General features: G+C 43.1%; 1 protein-coding gene across 6 annotated transcripts in view; it reads left to right on the forward strand.

Moving 5' to 3' along the window:
• Window positions 1-5,953: 5,953 nt before the first annotated feature.
• The window catches only part of rnf34b (ring finger protein 34b), a 42,415-nt gene continuing 32,610 nt past the window's right edge, over window positions 5,954-15,758 (forward strand). For 5 of the 6 annotated variants that reach the window (XM_076886476.1, XM_076886477.1, XM_076886475.1 and 2 more), the window contains exon 1: window positions 5,954-6,108. In XM_076886476.1, the coding sequence (XP_076742591.1) occupies window positions 6,103-6,108 (6 nt within the window). In that variant the 5' untranslated portion in view covers window positions 5,954-6,102. Of the gene's footprint in view, window positions 6,109-6,654; window positions 6,874-15,758 lie in introns of those variants that run through there. The other variant, XM_076886474.1, reaches the window with a different exon arrangement.

The raw sequence follows: 15,758 nt of genomic DNA on the forward strand, positions 1-15,758 counted from the left end.
ACAAAGTTTGAACAAGAAAAAAATGCAGCAGCAAAAACAACACATCACACTAAACAAAGAATCATTCAAATGTTTTAGGAGTCCTAAAGTACATCAACGCTCACACACTCCTGTCTCATCGGTCCACTTTTAGCTTTGATGGCAGCGCACATTTGTCATGATGTCGCATCGGTAAGATTATGCAGTGTCACATTTATTTCTGTCCAGAAATTGCATTATGTTTTCACCAAGTGTAAAGTCTTCTCCAGAACAATCCCCAAAATTCTGAATCGGGTCAAAATGCAAACTCTGTGGTGGCCAATGCATGTGTAAAAATGATGTCTCTCACATTTTGAGCCAGATGAAACCCAACATTGTCATCCTGGGATATGGCATCCGGAAGAAGAAAAACCCCTGATGGAAAAACCTGGTTATTCGGTATGTTCAGGTACATGGTTGGCCTCATTTTTGGGCACCTGGTGTTTCTAAACCTAGACCAACAGTCCACTCCAAGCCTCTATTTGTTTAGTTCAAATCCAGTGGGAACACTTTTTTAGCCAAGAAGTATATATAAACATGTATTCTTCCTCTTTCTCTTTCTCTTAGTTTGACGTCATAGGTAAATGTCACAGACATTTTCTACAGAATTTGGAAAGCAGAAGACATCAAAGACTTCCCATTCATCTAAACCGAGGGTAATTCCTCAACAGGTTTTACTATGAATCTGAAGTTCCCTTAAACAAGAGAAATCCACCAGTAAAGCTTTTATGGATTACCTTTGAATTATCAACCATTACATCGTCCACCTAGTATGTGAGCAGTGGGAATAAAATGTTTCATGTTGGCAGCAAAGGGAGTTTATTCATTCACTCAACTTTCAAAACAGGGAGTGCTGGATTTTCTCTGGAGCTGAAAGTAACAATAAAACATTTTAAAAGACGTCATAGCTACAGTGTAAAAATCTGTTCGTTTGTGATAAATTATTATTGAGTACAAATAAAAAGTGAAATAAAGTAAAATAAAAAATGATTTTCTTCTATTAATTGCATGAGCTAGAGTATAAGTATAGCACAATTGTATTTCAGTAGATTTGCTCCATTCAAAATATTGTGACTAAAACTGCTTTTTCTGTGTAATAAAAATACAGTACACCAAATACTTGAACATTTGTTTAACTTCTCCTGAGATGTGCATGAACCCAAGCCTTTAGTGAGCAGTGGATTGCTCTTTTCTTGGAAAGCATACATGCTCCATCTAGTGGCGTTTGTTGGCTGCACAGAGCCAGCTCCGGATGTCAGCTGAAAGAAGAGCTTGTTAGTGCAAGCGGTAGTTCAGAGTTTATTCCACTCATCCATGCATTTCTGATCTCACCAGGAGAACAGATGAGAAACTGCGGTAAATGTGTAATTAATAAAGCAAACACACATGGCTTATTTCTTCCCTACCTCAACAAAAAGCGATGGGGGGACCGATCAGTCATTCCCATAGTATGCTTTGTTTCACAATCCTGGAGACTGATAGCTTCTGGACTCTCTCCCAGAGTTTGTAGTCCTTGAGTTTGAACTTGTCATATGGTTCTCATCCAAAGTTAGTTTCTACAGACAAAAGAACACAAACCACCTCCAGAAATGCGGGGGTTCCAAAAACACTGCTTCGAAAGTGGTCTTTGCTTTGGTCTTCCTCATTTGTGGCAGTCAAAGAATACAATTTATTTCTCACGGGAAAGCACCTTGTCCACTAATGTTGATTTCCTATCAGCGACAAGGTCTTCTTTTATAATTTGCATAACTAGCAGCGTAAATCAGTTACTAAATTTGTTCAGATTTGAGTGCAGCTGTGAGAGTAAAAGGCAAATGAGGGGCATGCTAAGAGGAAAAGAAGACAGTGTCCAGTGTGTGAGATGAAACATTAAGGTGAGAGCTTATTAATCAGTGACAGTCTTAAAAAGTCGGTTAAGGGAAAGCACCGAAGATAATTTGGCTACAGCCTGTGAAATCTGAAGATGTGCTGCTTCTCCTTATTTGGATCTGATAGACCTGAAGATTTATTTCCCTTTCACTCAGAGGTGAGCTTTGCTTTTTGTCACTTTGATATTTTTAAGCTAATTCACTTAAAAAGGATTTTTTAAAACCCGCCATGCAACACTAAACTACTGATATGCATCATCCATGTACCTGAATGACATACAGGAGTGGAAACATGCTAGTTTAGTACTCCTGTGTCCAGTGTGCCATTAAGTTACAAATGGAGTGTGTCCAGATCTGCTGATGTTTATCAAGTACTTAAGATGGGTTGAACAATACACGGCTCAAAAACAATCTCCAAACTTTTCCTCTTCAAGCAGTTTCCCAGACAATCTGAGCACAAAGAGAAGCAGGTAAGTTAAGGTATATGAGCCAGGCTTCACTAAGTGCGGTGATTACAACAATTCCAATCGCTTCCTTAAGAAGAGGAAGTCAACAGCCTCAGGTGCATGATAACCCACAGGTGCAGGGAAGCCAGAAGGCGGGAACACAAAACACCAAAACCAGCACACCCGATGGTTACTGTACTTTACAATGTATCACTTTAATCTAATAATGAATTTGTGTAAAGTTGGAGACTGTAAAGTAATAAAAAGTTATGCCTTGCACAGTAAAGTCATTGTCCTGGGTCACTTTGACCCAGCGCCCTTGGTTTTCTGAATGCAACTGACACCCTCGTCTCGACGAGAAGCCTGGGTTCGGGAGAGCCCACTGAAGACATCCACCTTTTTGGGACCATGATAACAGGGTTCTTGCTGATCGGCGCTGGCTTGTCCCTGGCTTATCGAAGAATAAAGAAAGCGGAAACGGCTGTTCAAATCCCCACAAGGCTGCCCACTATGTTGATTGGAACGATGGAGCGAGCCGTGGCTTCTCAGAATGGGCGCATTAGACGCAGCACGGATGACATCTTGGAGAAGCTTGCAGCTGCGTTGAGTGCTGAGACTCTGACAACGTCTTGGAGAGGCTCACGGCTGTCGTGAACACTCGTGCTCTATGAGCAAACTGGATAACATCTTGGTGTAGCTGGATAACATCGTGGAGAGGCTCACGGCTCTCCAACGGGAATGGTGAGGAACCAGTGATGGACGTTAGATCGACTGTAAAATTGACATGCAGTTTTTCGCATATGCGGCTACCATATCGGCACCAGCTGCGGTCTCAAGGCTGGAGCTGAGCATAACAAACAACTTCTCCCCTGATAACAAACTGTGTTTGGACTCTTCGTTCCAAACGCCCTTGTATGCTTATCTCCGAGGCCGAGTCGGACGGCGGGTCTGACCCAGCGCTGGATGAATAGTTGCAGGGCAGGATGGCTGTGTCTGGATCGGCTTACTTCTCACCCCTTACCCACCCCTGTTGCTTGTCACGTGCTTCATGATGTTGTGATGTGGACATTTATGTGCTCTTTGTGCAGAGGAGGTTTCTTTTGTTTTCTGTTCTCATGCTGTCCCCCCATAGGAGCCCAGCATGAGTAGAGGTCTCTTTTTTCCCCTCCTGAACTTGCCCATTGTATTGTACATTTCAGTGTTTTTCCATGGTACTACCGGTCTCCTCCCTATGTGATGTCTGTGTTGTGTATGTAAGGTCGGGGGGGGGGGGGGGGGGGGGGGGGGTCCCATTTCGCTGCAGGGCAACTTGCATGTGACAAAGGCTTTCTTGACTTGACTTTCTTGTGTTTTTGTATTTTGTTCTTTATTTATCCCATGGTTCCCAGGTTGTTCGGTTACGTTTATTAGATTTCCCCCATGTCTTTACCCCATGTGCCCCCCCCAATGTATATCTGTGAGTTCCCGTGCCTCGTTTCTCCTCCTTGTGTTTTATTCCATGTTTTCCCCAGCCCGTTATGTCTGTGCTCTTCCCGTGTTCTCTCTCCCTCCAGTCTGCTTCTCTGTGTACTTCCTGTTTTACTTTGATAGTCTCCCGTCAGTATACGTCATGTTGTGTTTGCTCCTGCCCTGTCTCGTTATGATTTGAGCCCTCACACTAGCAGATTTTAGTGCATTACTGTTTTGCATAAAAACATTTAATTTGATGATGTTATCAGGATATCTAGAGAAAACAAGCTGATGCTATGATTTTCAAAGTCATCCTTTATTTCATTTTTAGGTTGTTATAGCAGATAAATCTCACTTAAAGCACAAATTTAGAGAGGTGTCAAAGAGAGAGTCTGTAACTCTAATTGCAGAAGAGCGTAACAGTTGAACAATTACTTTTAACTAATAAAAAAGCAACCACATGAACTGATTTCCACACATCTTCTGTCAGTTACAAGCTAACTGTAACAATGTAAGCCAGGATCCATCTGTGGTCACCACATCAAAGACTTTATATAAAATCTGTCCTGTTGCACAAGAGTATGCTCTTCCTGTAAAACTCTAGAGTGTACCTCTAGAGTTTTACAGAATAATTTAACAAAAGATTTGTTTAATAGCCAAAAATGAAAGCACACAAAAGGAAACGGGGTCACAAACAATAAAGCAGAACATCACAAAAGGGACCATAAAAAGCAAAGAACTTAACAGCCAGACAAAGATTCGGAAACACATAGGACTACAAATATATAAATATATATCTCAGGGCACTGAGACAGAATGAGGGAGGCGCAAAAAAAATCACAAAAGGAAGGAAAGGAACAGAAAATAAAACTGTGTGACACAACACAGAACAGACATTGGACGTAAAACAGGATATAACTCCCAGAAAAATAACACTGAGACGTGGGAACCGCACTACACTAGAGGACAGAGAGAGGTCAAAGCAATTTAGACATGACCAGATCAGAAGGAGGAAACACAGATGGAAATAAATTAAAACAAGCGATCATACACAAAGAGAAGAATTCAAACGCTTTAACACCACTGGAACAAAAGAGCCTTTGTTCGTGGTGGCTCTATCAGATCAGAACTTGAACAACTAGAAGCAGCAACCACCAAAAAGTAGTTTAAAGATACGTCGAACATGCTGGATTATATGTCTACCTCTACTTGGTTGCATGTTTTTAAAATGAAAGAAAAAAGTAGAACTCTTCCATCCTGCAGTGCAGCCACACAGTGCAAAAAATATTCAGGTCGAATCTAAAACTCTAAAGTCTGTCACTGCTGGCCTGAAGGGATCCACAAATTTATTTTAACGTGGCTACGTGAAATAAAATCACCATAAGGTCACTGTTTGATGTACTACTGTGGATGACAGTGAATTTAAAGAGAGTCGGCACTGTACTCACTTCACACACAACAATGCGTCTTGTGTAGTTACCTCAGATGCACTTTTTCTCTCCTGCACCACTGCTGCAGCAGCTGCGCGTATTTCAAAGACGCATATTTTCTGTAGGATTTCGTAATATTACACACTAAGAACATCGGGAGCATCCTTCATGCCTGCGGCTTCCTCGTGTCTGAACGATAATAACTCACTGAAGGCTATCTGCTGCCCCCTGCGGGCTTTCAGCAGGTACTGTCTATGTGAAGAAAGAAAACCCCTCTAATCTTCTTACTGCAGACGATATCCTTGTGCGCACACAGACGCACACGCGCGCACACACAGAGAGGGGCTAAATGTGCCTGTAAATAAGACTGTAAACGCATTTAGTTTTGGTACAAACAGACAGAAATAACACAGCGTGTGCTGGTGCGGAAGATAAGCTTAGTTATCACCTCTTCCTGCAGATACGACCCCTTCAAGCTGATGTGTTATATTTTGCGATTTCAAGGAGTTTTCATTGTGAAAGGCACCAAATTTGTGTGAGAGCTGTTAAAGCTGACCACCTTATTATAATGCTTATTGCTGCTAAGTCACCAGAATAAACCAACGCTGAGGAGAGAAAAAATAGCGTGATTCGTCTGGCACGCTCAGATGCGTCCTTACGCACAGGCGTGAACGCCTACTCCGGTGATGTGTCGGGGCGGATTGGCTGCTAAAGATACCAGAGTCCGTGTGCTCTTTGTGATTGGCTGTGGCTGTCTTGGCCATTACGTTATGCTTACTCCATACACACTGGTAGCCGGAGAGAGGGAAGACGTAATGGTTTGATTCCGTGTGCACTTGCAATGGTCGTCGTTCTGACATTACTCGGCAAATTCCTCAGACGAGAGGTGCAATGAAGGTATGTGCCTGTTTCTGCAGCTCGTTTGTGATTTGGATTGTTAACGAGGCTCATGCGGTGCCGTGATGTGCAGGGGGTGCTGCATCGAGAAGCAGGGAATATCCCCATCCTAATGCCAGTTAATTTCATTTGTGTGCAGTTGTATCAACAGGCTTGAACGCTGCAGACACTCTTTAATTTTTTAACTTGCCATCACATTTCATTACTCGCCGCTGTCATTCCAGCGCCTGACAGTCTGGGGTTTGCATTATTTTCCTGTCGAGGGTGCAAGCCTGGAAACGCTTTCCCCACGTCTCCAGCCGTCCTGATAAACACTGGGTACAGTGTGTAGCCTTTTAATGAGCCTGCTTTGACCCCAGAGTGCTAGTTCAGTGGCCAGAGCGACATCCATTCATCGTCAGGCTTTAATCCGCTCTAACGAGATAGAGACACTGCGGCCGGTGAGTGAGAGAGCGTGGGGATGTTCGGGAGACGTCTCGGGATGCCGAGAGGGTCACCTCTCAGGTCCAAGCTGTGTCAGGCTGTGCAGGAGTCTCCTTCCTCTCAGTGTGCGCTTGTGTATATGCGTGTGTTTGTTTGTGTGCGCCTGTGCTGTAGCAGCTACAGGCTGCAGCATAGGAAGGAAAGGTGATGAAGCTGTCTGGCAGCTTAGGACAGATAATGATGAAGACTACAACGATGATGTCATTGGTCCTCTGGTGGTGGCAGGTTTCTGGTGGCAGTCGGTGTGAAAGGTGAAGTGAAACAGCAGCAGCATCAAGGAACGTGAGTGTACACAGTACGAAAACTGTGCTGCTGTCGGTGGCAGTTGACACTTAGTCATCTGTTACAGTTAAAGCTGACTGGATGATTTTTTTAAAAGCTCATCGCATGCATCAGTGATTACCTTAAAAGGGAAATGTCCCCCTTTTTATAAATAAAGCCTCTCTTAATTCCAGAGGTGCAAAATAACCAAATACATAGCTTTTTAACTCCTCACTAAAGCACTGCTTTGGATTGGCGTGTCTCTTTTTTTCTGTGAAATCCTTTTCCTATGATTCATAGTGAAATGATATGTTCTTTGTGCCAGGTCAGGCTGTTTCTTTAGTCACCCCGAAGTGGCCCAACACACAGCAAACTTATGGAAGCATCATCAGCACTGAAATGCTGCAGGGATTTCAGCAGATGGAACATTTTCTGAAACATGCCACTGAAACATTTAAACAGAAGGGCGTTTTAGCTTCTTGCGTGGTTTGTGTGTATGGTCACATTTTCTCACTTTGCAGCATTTCTTGTAAATGTTGAACATGTGTTGGCCCATCACCCCGTCGTCTGTTTTCCTGCACGTTTTAGGCTGCAGTGTGTTGAGGAGGGTTTTTTTTATTTTTAATATTATTTAGGTTTTGCCTGCCAAATTTTTACAGTCAAGTCTCTAAAGATTGCTGGATTGTTATAATATTTGATGTTTATTTGTGTTATGTAGGTTTTCTTTTACTAATCCCCCTTTTTTCTTGTTTTGGAGCTATGCTGCTCTTCTGTTTAGCTTTGGATTCATCAGTGTTATTGTAGCTTCTCATTTGGCTCTTAGTGGGTAAAAAGGGAAATATTTTTTTCTATAGTTGCAATTAGTGGTGATGCACCCATCTTGAACTTGTGAGCCAATTCTGATGCTTAAAATAACCATTTGGCTGATTACCAAAGAAGTTGTTTGTTTTTGCAGTTTTCCTCCTGTGTGCTAAGAAAACAAGGGAATAAAACTCCCATCATATCACTATATTCAAACATTAAACAGGCGCAAAATTTATGTGGCACAGCAGAAAAGACATTTTGGCCAGAGTCATCAGTAAATGTCATCCCATTTGCTGGCAGGTTGATGGCAGCGAACAGGGACGATATTGATGTTTGGCTGATATATCGGTGCATTTGTAGCTCTTAATGGTTGCTTTTAACTAACTTGATTTTATGTGCAAGGCCCGTCCTCATAAAATAGAAGCTTTTTTGGAGAATAAGTGAGCTGGGGTTCAGGTTGAAATCACAGAGGACGTGATTTTTGACTGAAAGGCTGTTCTGATAAATTTTTTTTTTTTTTGCTTGCAGATTCAACTAAGACCTTTTTTTCTTTTTTAATGCCTCCCTTCCTCCCCCCCTCCTGTTTATCACAATATTGTGGCAGATAAGAAAACAGACGGCTTAACTCTGTGAAGTTAATTTTCCCGAGGCACATCATCACTCGCTGTGTCCCGGGAAAGCAAAATGGATGTGACGTTTTATTGACTAATCTGGTTTAAATTGAAAAGCAGCTTTTCTGCCCCTGTGGACGGGACGGCGCTGGGTTGTGTAAGCATGCATCTCAAAACGGGAAAGACTGCTGTACAGTCTGTGCTGCCAGTGCCATTTTATTCAGAGTTAAACCTCTGACTTAAGTGGTTGGCTTTTTCTTTTTTTTTTCTTTATTTTGCATTTAAAAATTCTCGTTTTCACGGCCATCTCGAAGCCCATACTGGGCATGGTGGGAGTAAATAGTCACAAATCCCCGCTTCCAGTGTATCACACTTTGTTCCAAATGGGACTAAACTGACTGAAGCTATAAAGAATCAAAGGGGTGCACGAGATTCCTGGTGATATTTCATGACAGTTTTTATATTGCAGGACTGCAGGACTCGGCATCTGTTTCCAGGGCTAAATCCAGCCAAGTCGTCCTTTGCCTTCAGAGTAGACTTTGTCAATTTCACATTTTGCACGCACAAATCCAACTTTGCCTGTAGCAGTTTGATTTGCACATGCATATTTCTCCAGACTTTGACATCTGCTGCATCCAGCAGACATCACTGACTGTATTTGTGTCATAATTTAAATGGAAAAATATCACATTTAGCTCCATCATCTTCAGACAAATGTCTAAAGGCGTTAAATCAATTAGTTGTTGTTTTTTTCTGAAACCATTATCTCCGGTATAAACAGGCAGCCAGCTGAATTCACTTTTCACAGTGTGAGTGACATTTGCAGTTGATACAAGAGGGGGGGAAACTGAGAGAGATTCAGGAGAGAGAAAGGAAATGAAAAGGCGGGAGAGAGGTGGTGGATGGTGGAAGATTAGCGTTGAAGGCCCCTTCAATAAAATATATGACAGTGCACAGTTTTCTCTCAAAAGTCCTCATAATAGACTCTGGTTGGTCCACATGTGCGTGCAGACTTGCAGAAGTCAGCCCCAGGTGTCATTTGTATCATTTAGACAGATGTAGCCAGAGAACTTTGGGTTTTGTTTTTTTTTGTTTAGATTTCACTCCTTTAACAGAAGAATAATATCCACTTTTACAGACTTCCCTCTGTTTATCAAAGCCTTATGCTTACATTACCACAAACATCATTCAGAGGTTCACATTGAGTACTGCTACAAGAAGCCAAGACCCAGCCGATGACTTAATTCAACAATGCAACGTGCGTCAGTGCTTTCCGAGTCCTGCAAACACTTAAAATACATCTTAAGTTTTGCAGTTGTGTTTCTTGCAAGGGGGAAAAGGTAAAGGAAGAGGGATGGGGACGTGACATCAACAAAGGTCACCATCGATAATCAAATTATGCTATCGGGGCACTGCAATGCATCAGTAAAGCACTCCCATTTAAAGTATTTAAAGTTTATTTTCCTTCTACGCTGAATTCCATTCTTATTATTCAATTCCTACATTTCCCATAGTGCAACTTGAGTAATTTTATTAGAACCCCATCCTCGTGTTGTTTTTGTAGCTGGCTTGATACATGTTAGTCTATATTCAAAATGTCAGTTATAAGGACAGAAAATAAAAGTAAAAGCAGTGTCAGAGCTCCAAGTAAAACAAAGTCATTTATGTTAATTATATAGTCCAATTCATGTGCACTTGTGTAATTTCAGCTCTGCGTGAGAGTCTCTGCTGCCGCTTTGCTGCTCTCCTGTCCTCTCTGTTTCACTGTGGGGTCAGCGTGTTTGCTTACTATTACATATCCACGTCCAGAGAAAGAGAAGATCTTTTGTTTGAGAGACTGTTTCTTCATTTGATGTTTAGTAGTTCAGAAAGTCATGCACAAACGCTATCAAAAGTCACCCAGTACAGTTTGAAGCAAGGTTAAAATCGTCTGTCTCAGTATGTGACTCATTTCTCCAGTTTGCGTCAGTCTGTCAGTGACCCATTTAAGCCTCATCTAGGTTCTCATCCCGGTTACACTTGTGGATGCTTGGGCAGTTTTTAAGTTTTTATCTTCTAGGCTCATTTTATGAGGTCGGCTAGCTGTTTGGCCACACAAGGCTCTCCCCTGTGGGTTTTTCTATTTAAATCCATGCCTCTGTTAGATTTTGCTACTTTCACACTTTAAGCTTGTGTGTAGGGGCTAGTCAGTGTGATGGCTGAACCCCAGCAGCAGTGTGTGAAATGTGACAGGTGACAGGAATGATAAAAATGCACAGTACAGTATCCCCAGAGGTATCATTCAAGTTAAGACTGTTGAGTGAAGATAAAACAAACAAAACAAAGCACAAAAAAATAAATAAATAAAACGCTGCCCTACATGTGATGTTTGCACTTGTCACTTGTTTATTCAGGACTCCCTGCCTACAGAGCTCGCAGTGTGCTAATTGAAGTGACACGGGGAACTCGTGCTGCTGGCTTAAAGCCAAATAAGACTGTTTTCATGGCCAGGCTGCAGTGGCTCCTCATCCTGGAGAATGCAGTAAAATTCCTTTTAGTGGCTTCATTCCCTTATGAGAGAGGTTTTATCTAACCGGAGACTTCTTAGCAGCTAACCACGGGGTCAAGTTTGTGCCACAGGCGAGTAATACAAGATTTAGTGTAACTCTACATAAATATATCTGGATAAAGTGAGCAGCTTGTGGAGGAATGTACCAAGGATAAGCAGCAATCTATAAAAAACAAATAAAACCTATATAATAAAATTAAAAATGTACTTTTATTATATAGCGTTTTTTTTTTTTATATATATATGTTTATAGATATTTATTTCATTAATATAACATAATATACTGGTGGATTGGTAGCCAGGTAGCTACCAATCCACCGATAATGCGTGGTTGTATGGTTTGTTTAAGTATTGAGAAGGAGACAGTGAGTGAGGCATCTGGGGTCATCCTCTACAACAAATTTGACAATCAGAAAAGTTCAAAATCTCTTGTTTATTTTTATTTTACTTTTTTACATTTTTCTACAATATGTAATTCATCCAGTCACCTGACAGCAACTCGGCAGGTTTTGACATGGTCAGGAGGACCTGCTGGAGTTCAAACTGAGCATCAGGATTAGGAAAAAACAGGATTAAAGTGACTGAACGTGGCGTGGTTGTTGGTTCCAGAGTATTGTAGAAACTGCTGATATACAGGGATTTTTCCACACAACTACCTCTCAGGTTTACAGATAAAACTGGTGTGATAAAAGAGAAAATATCCAGTGAGGAAAAAAAAACCAAATAACCTCTTGTTACAATCAAGGTCCACAGAAGACCATCTCTGGACACACAACAAGTGAAGCGTTGAAGCAGATGGGCTACAGCAGCAGATGACCACGCCGGGTGCCACTGCTGTCAGCTAAGAAAAGGAAAATTGGAGATAATTCGGCATAAACAACTGCGAGCTATGCATTCAAGGATTCGGGCTGGTCCCGGTGTAATGATTAGGGGTGCAACGATACTCGTATCGATATTGAACCGTTCGATACAGTGCTTTCGGTTCGGTACGCATATGTATCGAACAATACAAAATTTGTAATTTATTTTATCAACTTTCCTTCTGACGATGCTGTCTGTGTTGAGCGCTCAGTAAATCTGCGTTCGACTACTCAGCCTAGGCTGCACTGTCGAGCGCAGATCCACTGAGCGCTCAACACAGACAGCATCATCAGAAGGACGAGCGCAGGGCAAGCTAGCAAGACAGAAGTTAAGCTCTCCTTGCAACATGGCAAATTGAACCTTCCCCACCCTCATTCAGATCTGGCGTTTGGAATTATTTTGGTTTTCATGTGACGTATGACCCTGAAGGTAAGCGCGTCATGGACTAAAGTAAAACAGTATGTTGGATGTGCCACGCAATGCTCAATTACATGGGTGGGAACTAGTGTGTTAGTGAGCAGTTAGCTCGTTAACGTGTTAGCCGTCTAGCCCCACGCAGGGGTAGCTCGTTAACGGAGATTTGCCGCTGACAGCACTAGTGGGAACACAACGAATATGACTGCACATTTACGCCGACATCATCCTAGTGCAAAGACAAGTGGAAGCAGACAAAAACAACAAGCATGCATGCTACAAACTTTACCCGAGTCATTTAGACAGCCGTTAGCACATGATTCTCCTTATGGGGACCTGATATGTTTAATATTGTGGCGAGCTCAGACAAGGAGGAGAGGGAGGTGTCGTTTGGTCTTGCTTACCGTGAGCTAGTCAGGGAGCACAGCCGTTTATTGACATCTGCAGAAGAACACTGCCGCTAGCTAACTCCTCAGCGCGGCAACCGCACAGCAACAACAACACACAGAGCGCCCTCTGACCCCGGAAGGACACACCGTCGCAGCGAGAAGGCGTCACCCGTCACTATGGCAACATAAACAAAACAGAACCCTGAACAGCCCTGACCCGCTACATAGCCCCCGCCTAAGGGGTCAGTCGTCCCCGACGACCCCATTGCCCCACACAAAGTCCTGCAAATGTCCAGGTGCCTTCTTTTGGCGCACCGGCCGGTCACGCTCAGACAACGAGGAGACGGAGGTGTCGTTTGGTCTTGCTTCCCGTGAGCTAGCCAGGGAGCACAGCCGTTTATTGACATCTGCAGAAGAACACTGCCGCTAGCTAACTCCTCAGCGCGGCAACCGCACAGCAACAACAACACACAGGGCGCCCTCTGACCCCGGAAGGACACACCGTCGCAGCGAGAGGGCGTCACCCGTCACTATGGCAACATAAACAAAACATAACTGTACAAACAGAACCCCGAACAGCCCTGACCCGCTACAATATGCTGCTGAGAATATAGCCCAGAAGAAGCGTATAGTATAGCTTTTATTTTGGAAAGAGACATTTCTCTGTAATAAACTCTCTTTTCCAAAGATGAGTGACTCCTCAATCAGATACAGGTGTTACCGCGCCAGATCCGCGGCCCCGAACCGTAGTAAGGAAACCTCTGACAGTTACTTGAAGGTTCCGTAACTGACTCGTAGCCGGCAACAGATTACTATACAGGTCAACTCCGCTAGCAAAAAGATCGAAGGAGGCGTAGGAAACTGCTTCACCGAACTTTATTTCTTCTCTAAGGCACGAACACAGCGTACAGTGGGCTGAAACAGTTTACTCACAGCGAGCATCGCCGACACAACTCTGGCTGTCGAGGGAGTTATTATATTCCTTTTATTTATTTTCTTTCCGTCTCTTCTGTAGCTAACCGTTACTTTTCCCCTTCTCCGCTCTCTCTCTTCACACACACACACACCAGGCAGTCCCGCTACACACATCCCGAATACATTTCCCATCAGGCTTCATCCTTAAAGGGCCATGCCTGTAACACAGGGCTTGCAAAATCGCTAGCCCGATGTCCCGGGGCTAGCGATTTTTCCAGTCGGGCTACCAAAATCTATCTCTGCCCTGCCCGTCGGGCTATTGTAGGAAGGAAAAATATATGTCAATGCTTTTGCATTCTTTCGGAAATGTAGCTGGGTAATTATGTCATTGGCATCGGTGAGCCACTGTCAATATGTGACATATTGAAATCGCGTTTGAATTTGCGCTTGTTTTTTGCTTTCACTTTGCAAATATCCAGGTGCCTTCTTTTGGCGCACCGGCCGGTCACGACAGGGGGGGAAAAGTCACTCGGGTCAGAACATGGGGTGCCACCATCATCCCACTTCTGACACCAATGTGGCGAGCTCAGACAACGAGGAGACGGAGGTGTTGTTTGGTCTTGCTTCCCGTGAGCTAGCCAGGGAGCACAGCCGTTTATTGACATCTGCAGAAGAACACTGCCGCTAGCTAACTGCTCAGCGCGGCAACCGCACAGCAACAACAACACACAGGGCGCCCTCTGACCCCGGAAGGACACACCGTCGCAGCGAGAGGGCGTCACCCGTCACTATGGCAACATCAACAAAACATAACTGTACAAACAGAACCCCGAACAGCCCTGACCCGCTACAATATGCTGCTGAGAATATAGCCCAGAAGAAGCGTATAGTATAGCTTTTATTTTGGAAAGAGCCATTTCTCTGTAATAAACTCTCTTTTCCAAAGATGAGTGATTCCTCAATCAGATATATTTATTTTTTTAATTATTTTTGTTTCAGCAACATTAAATTAAAAAACTGTACTTTTAAGTTTAAATATATATTTATAATTTTAATAAATGACAAATTAAAAAGGCATGAACATTTTTTTTGTATCGAAAAAATATCGAACCGTGACACCAAAGTATCGAACCGAACCGAACCGTGAATTTTGTGTATCGTTGCACCCCTAGTAATGATGTACTCAAATGGCCTTCCACAGTCATAAGATCTCAATCCAATAGAGCACCTTGGGGATGTGGTGGAACCGAGATTCACATCATGGATGTGCAGCAGCTGCATGATGCTAACATATCATGTCAATAAGGACCATATGGAGCAGAATCTCTGAGGAGCACAGCTCCCTGGAATCTATACCCATGCGGCAATGGGAGGGGGGTGTTTGTATCACTGTAAAAGGAAAACTTCCAGCGTTTTGGAAAGACGAAACGATCTCTTCAAAATATCACCTCGGGCCGAGAGTAATGGAGGAAGACATTTTCCTCCATACTTCATTTTACAGGCTAAACAATTTATCGGTTAACTGAAAAATAATGAACCAGTTGATGCCATGTGAATTAAGTAGTAGCCTCAAAAAATATGAATTGAAATCGGGCAAAATTGTTATTCATTAATTTAATGACAGACAAACAGAAATGCAGGCAGGGAGACAGAAAGATTAATGGTGCCCACCGGAAACAGTCATTCATTCAATTAATGAGATTAGTTAATGATTTGAACTGTGGAGCCGGTGGAAGTGGACTTTTCCCCTCCGCGTCCCGAGTCCACATTTAGTGTGTCTTTTCTAAGATTACATAACGCCATCCTTAAGCAGATGGGTGAAGTCAGATCACAGGGTGTTTGTGACAAGTCGGAGCAGAGGGCCGTCTTAAGAAAAGATGTGGCAGGATCCCGTGAATTCCTTTGTTTTTCCTTTGGAGCCATGAACCAAAGAGGGCTTATATTATGCTCATGTCAGCTATTGATTCAGCAGGCTGGGGAACAACAGAAGACATATTCTCTCCTCGCTGTCCTCCCCCCTCCTTCCTCCCCGCATCAGTATGCTCCAAGGAGCCGTAGCTCCCATCGCACCATCTTTGCTCCCCGTCTCTGGGCCGTTTTTGAGATCTGCAGACGCATCCGATTTATTCTTTCTGCGTGGGGCATTTTGCTTTAATTTTACATATACCAACTTAAGTCTGGAAGCTACCTCGGGACGTTTAGAGTATGTATTTACATCCACCTCTTCCCATTTGAGCCACACAAGAATAGCCGTTGTATGGCTTGGACTCTTTTAACGTGGCTCAAAATAAATTACATTTATAAATTTAAGCCACAGCGCTGTTGGTAAAAATGTCATTAATATATTTTTGAGACGTCTTCTTT

The sequence above is a fragment of the Maylandia zebra genome, linkage group LG7, assembly GCF_041146795.1.
Source record: "Maylandia zebra isolate NMK-2024a linkage group LG7, Mzebra_GT3a, whole genome shotgun sequence".
Classification (NCBI taxonomy): domain Eukaryota; kingdom Metazoa; phylum Chordata; class Actinopteri; order Cichliformes; family Cichlidae; genus Maylandia; species Maylandia zebra.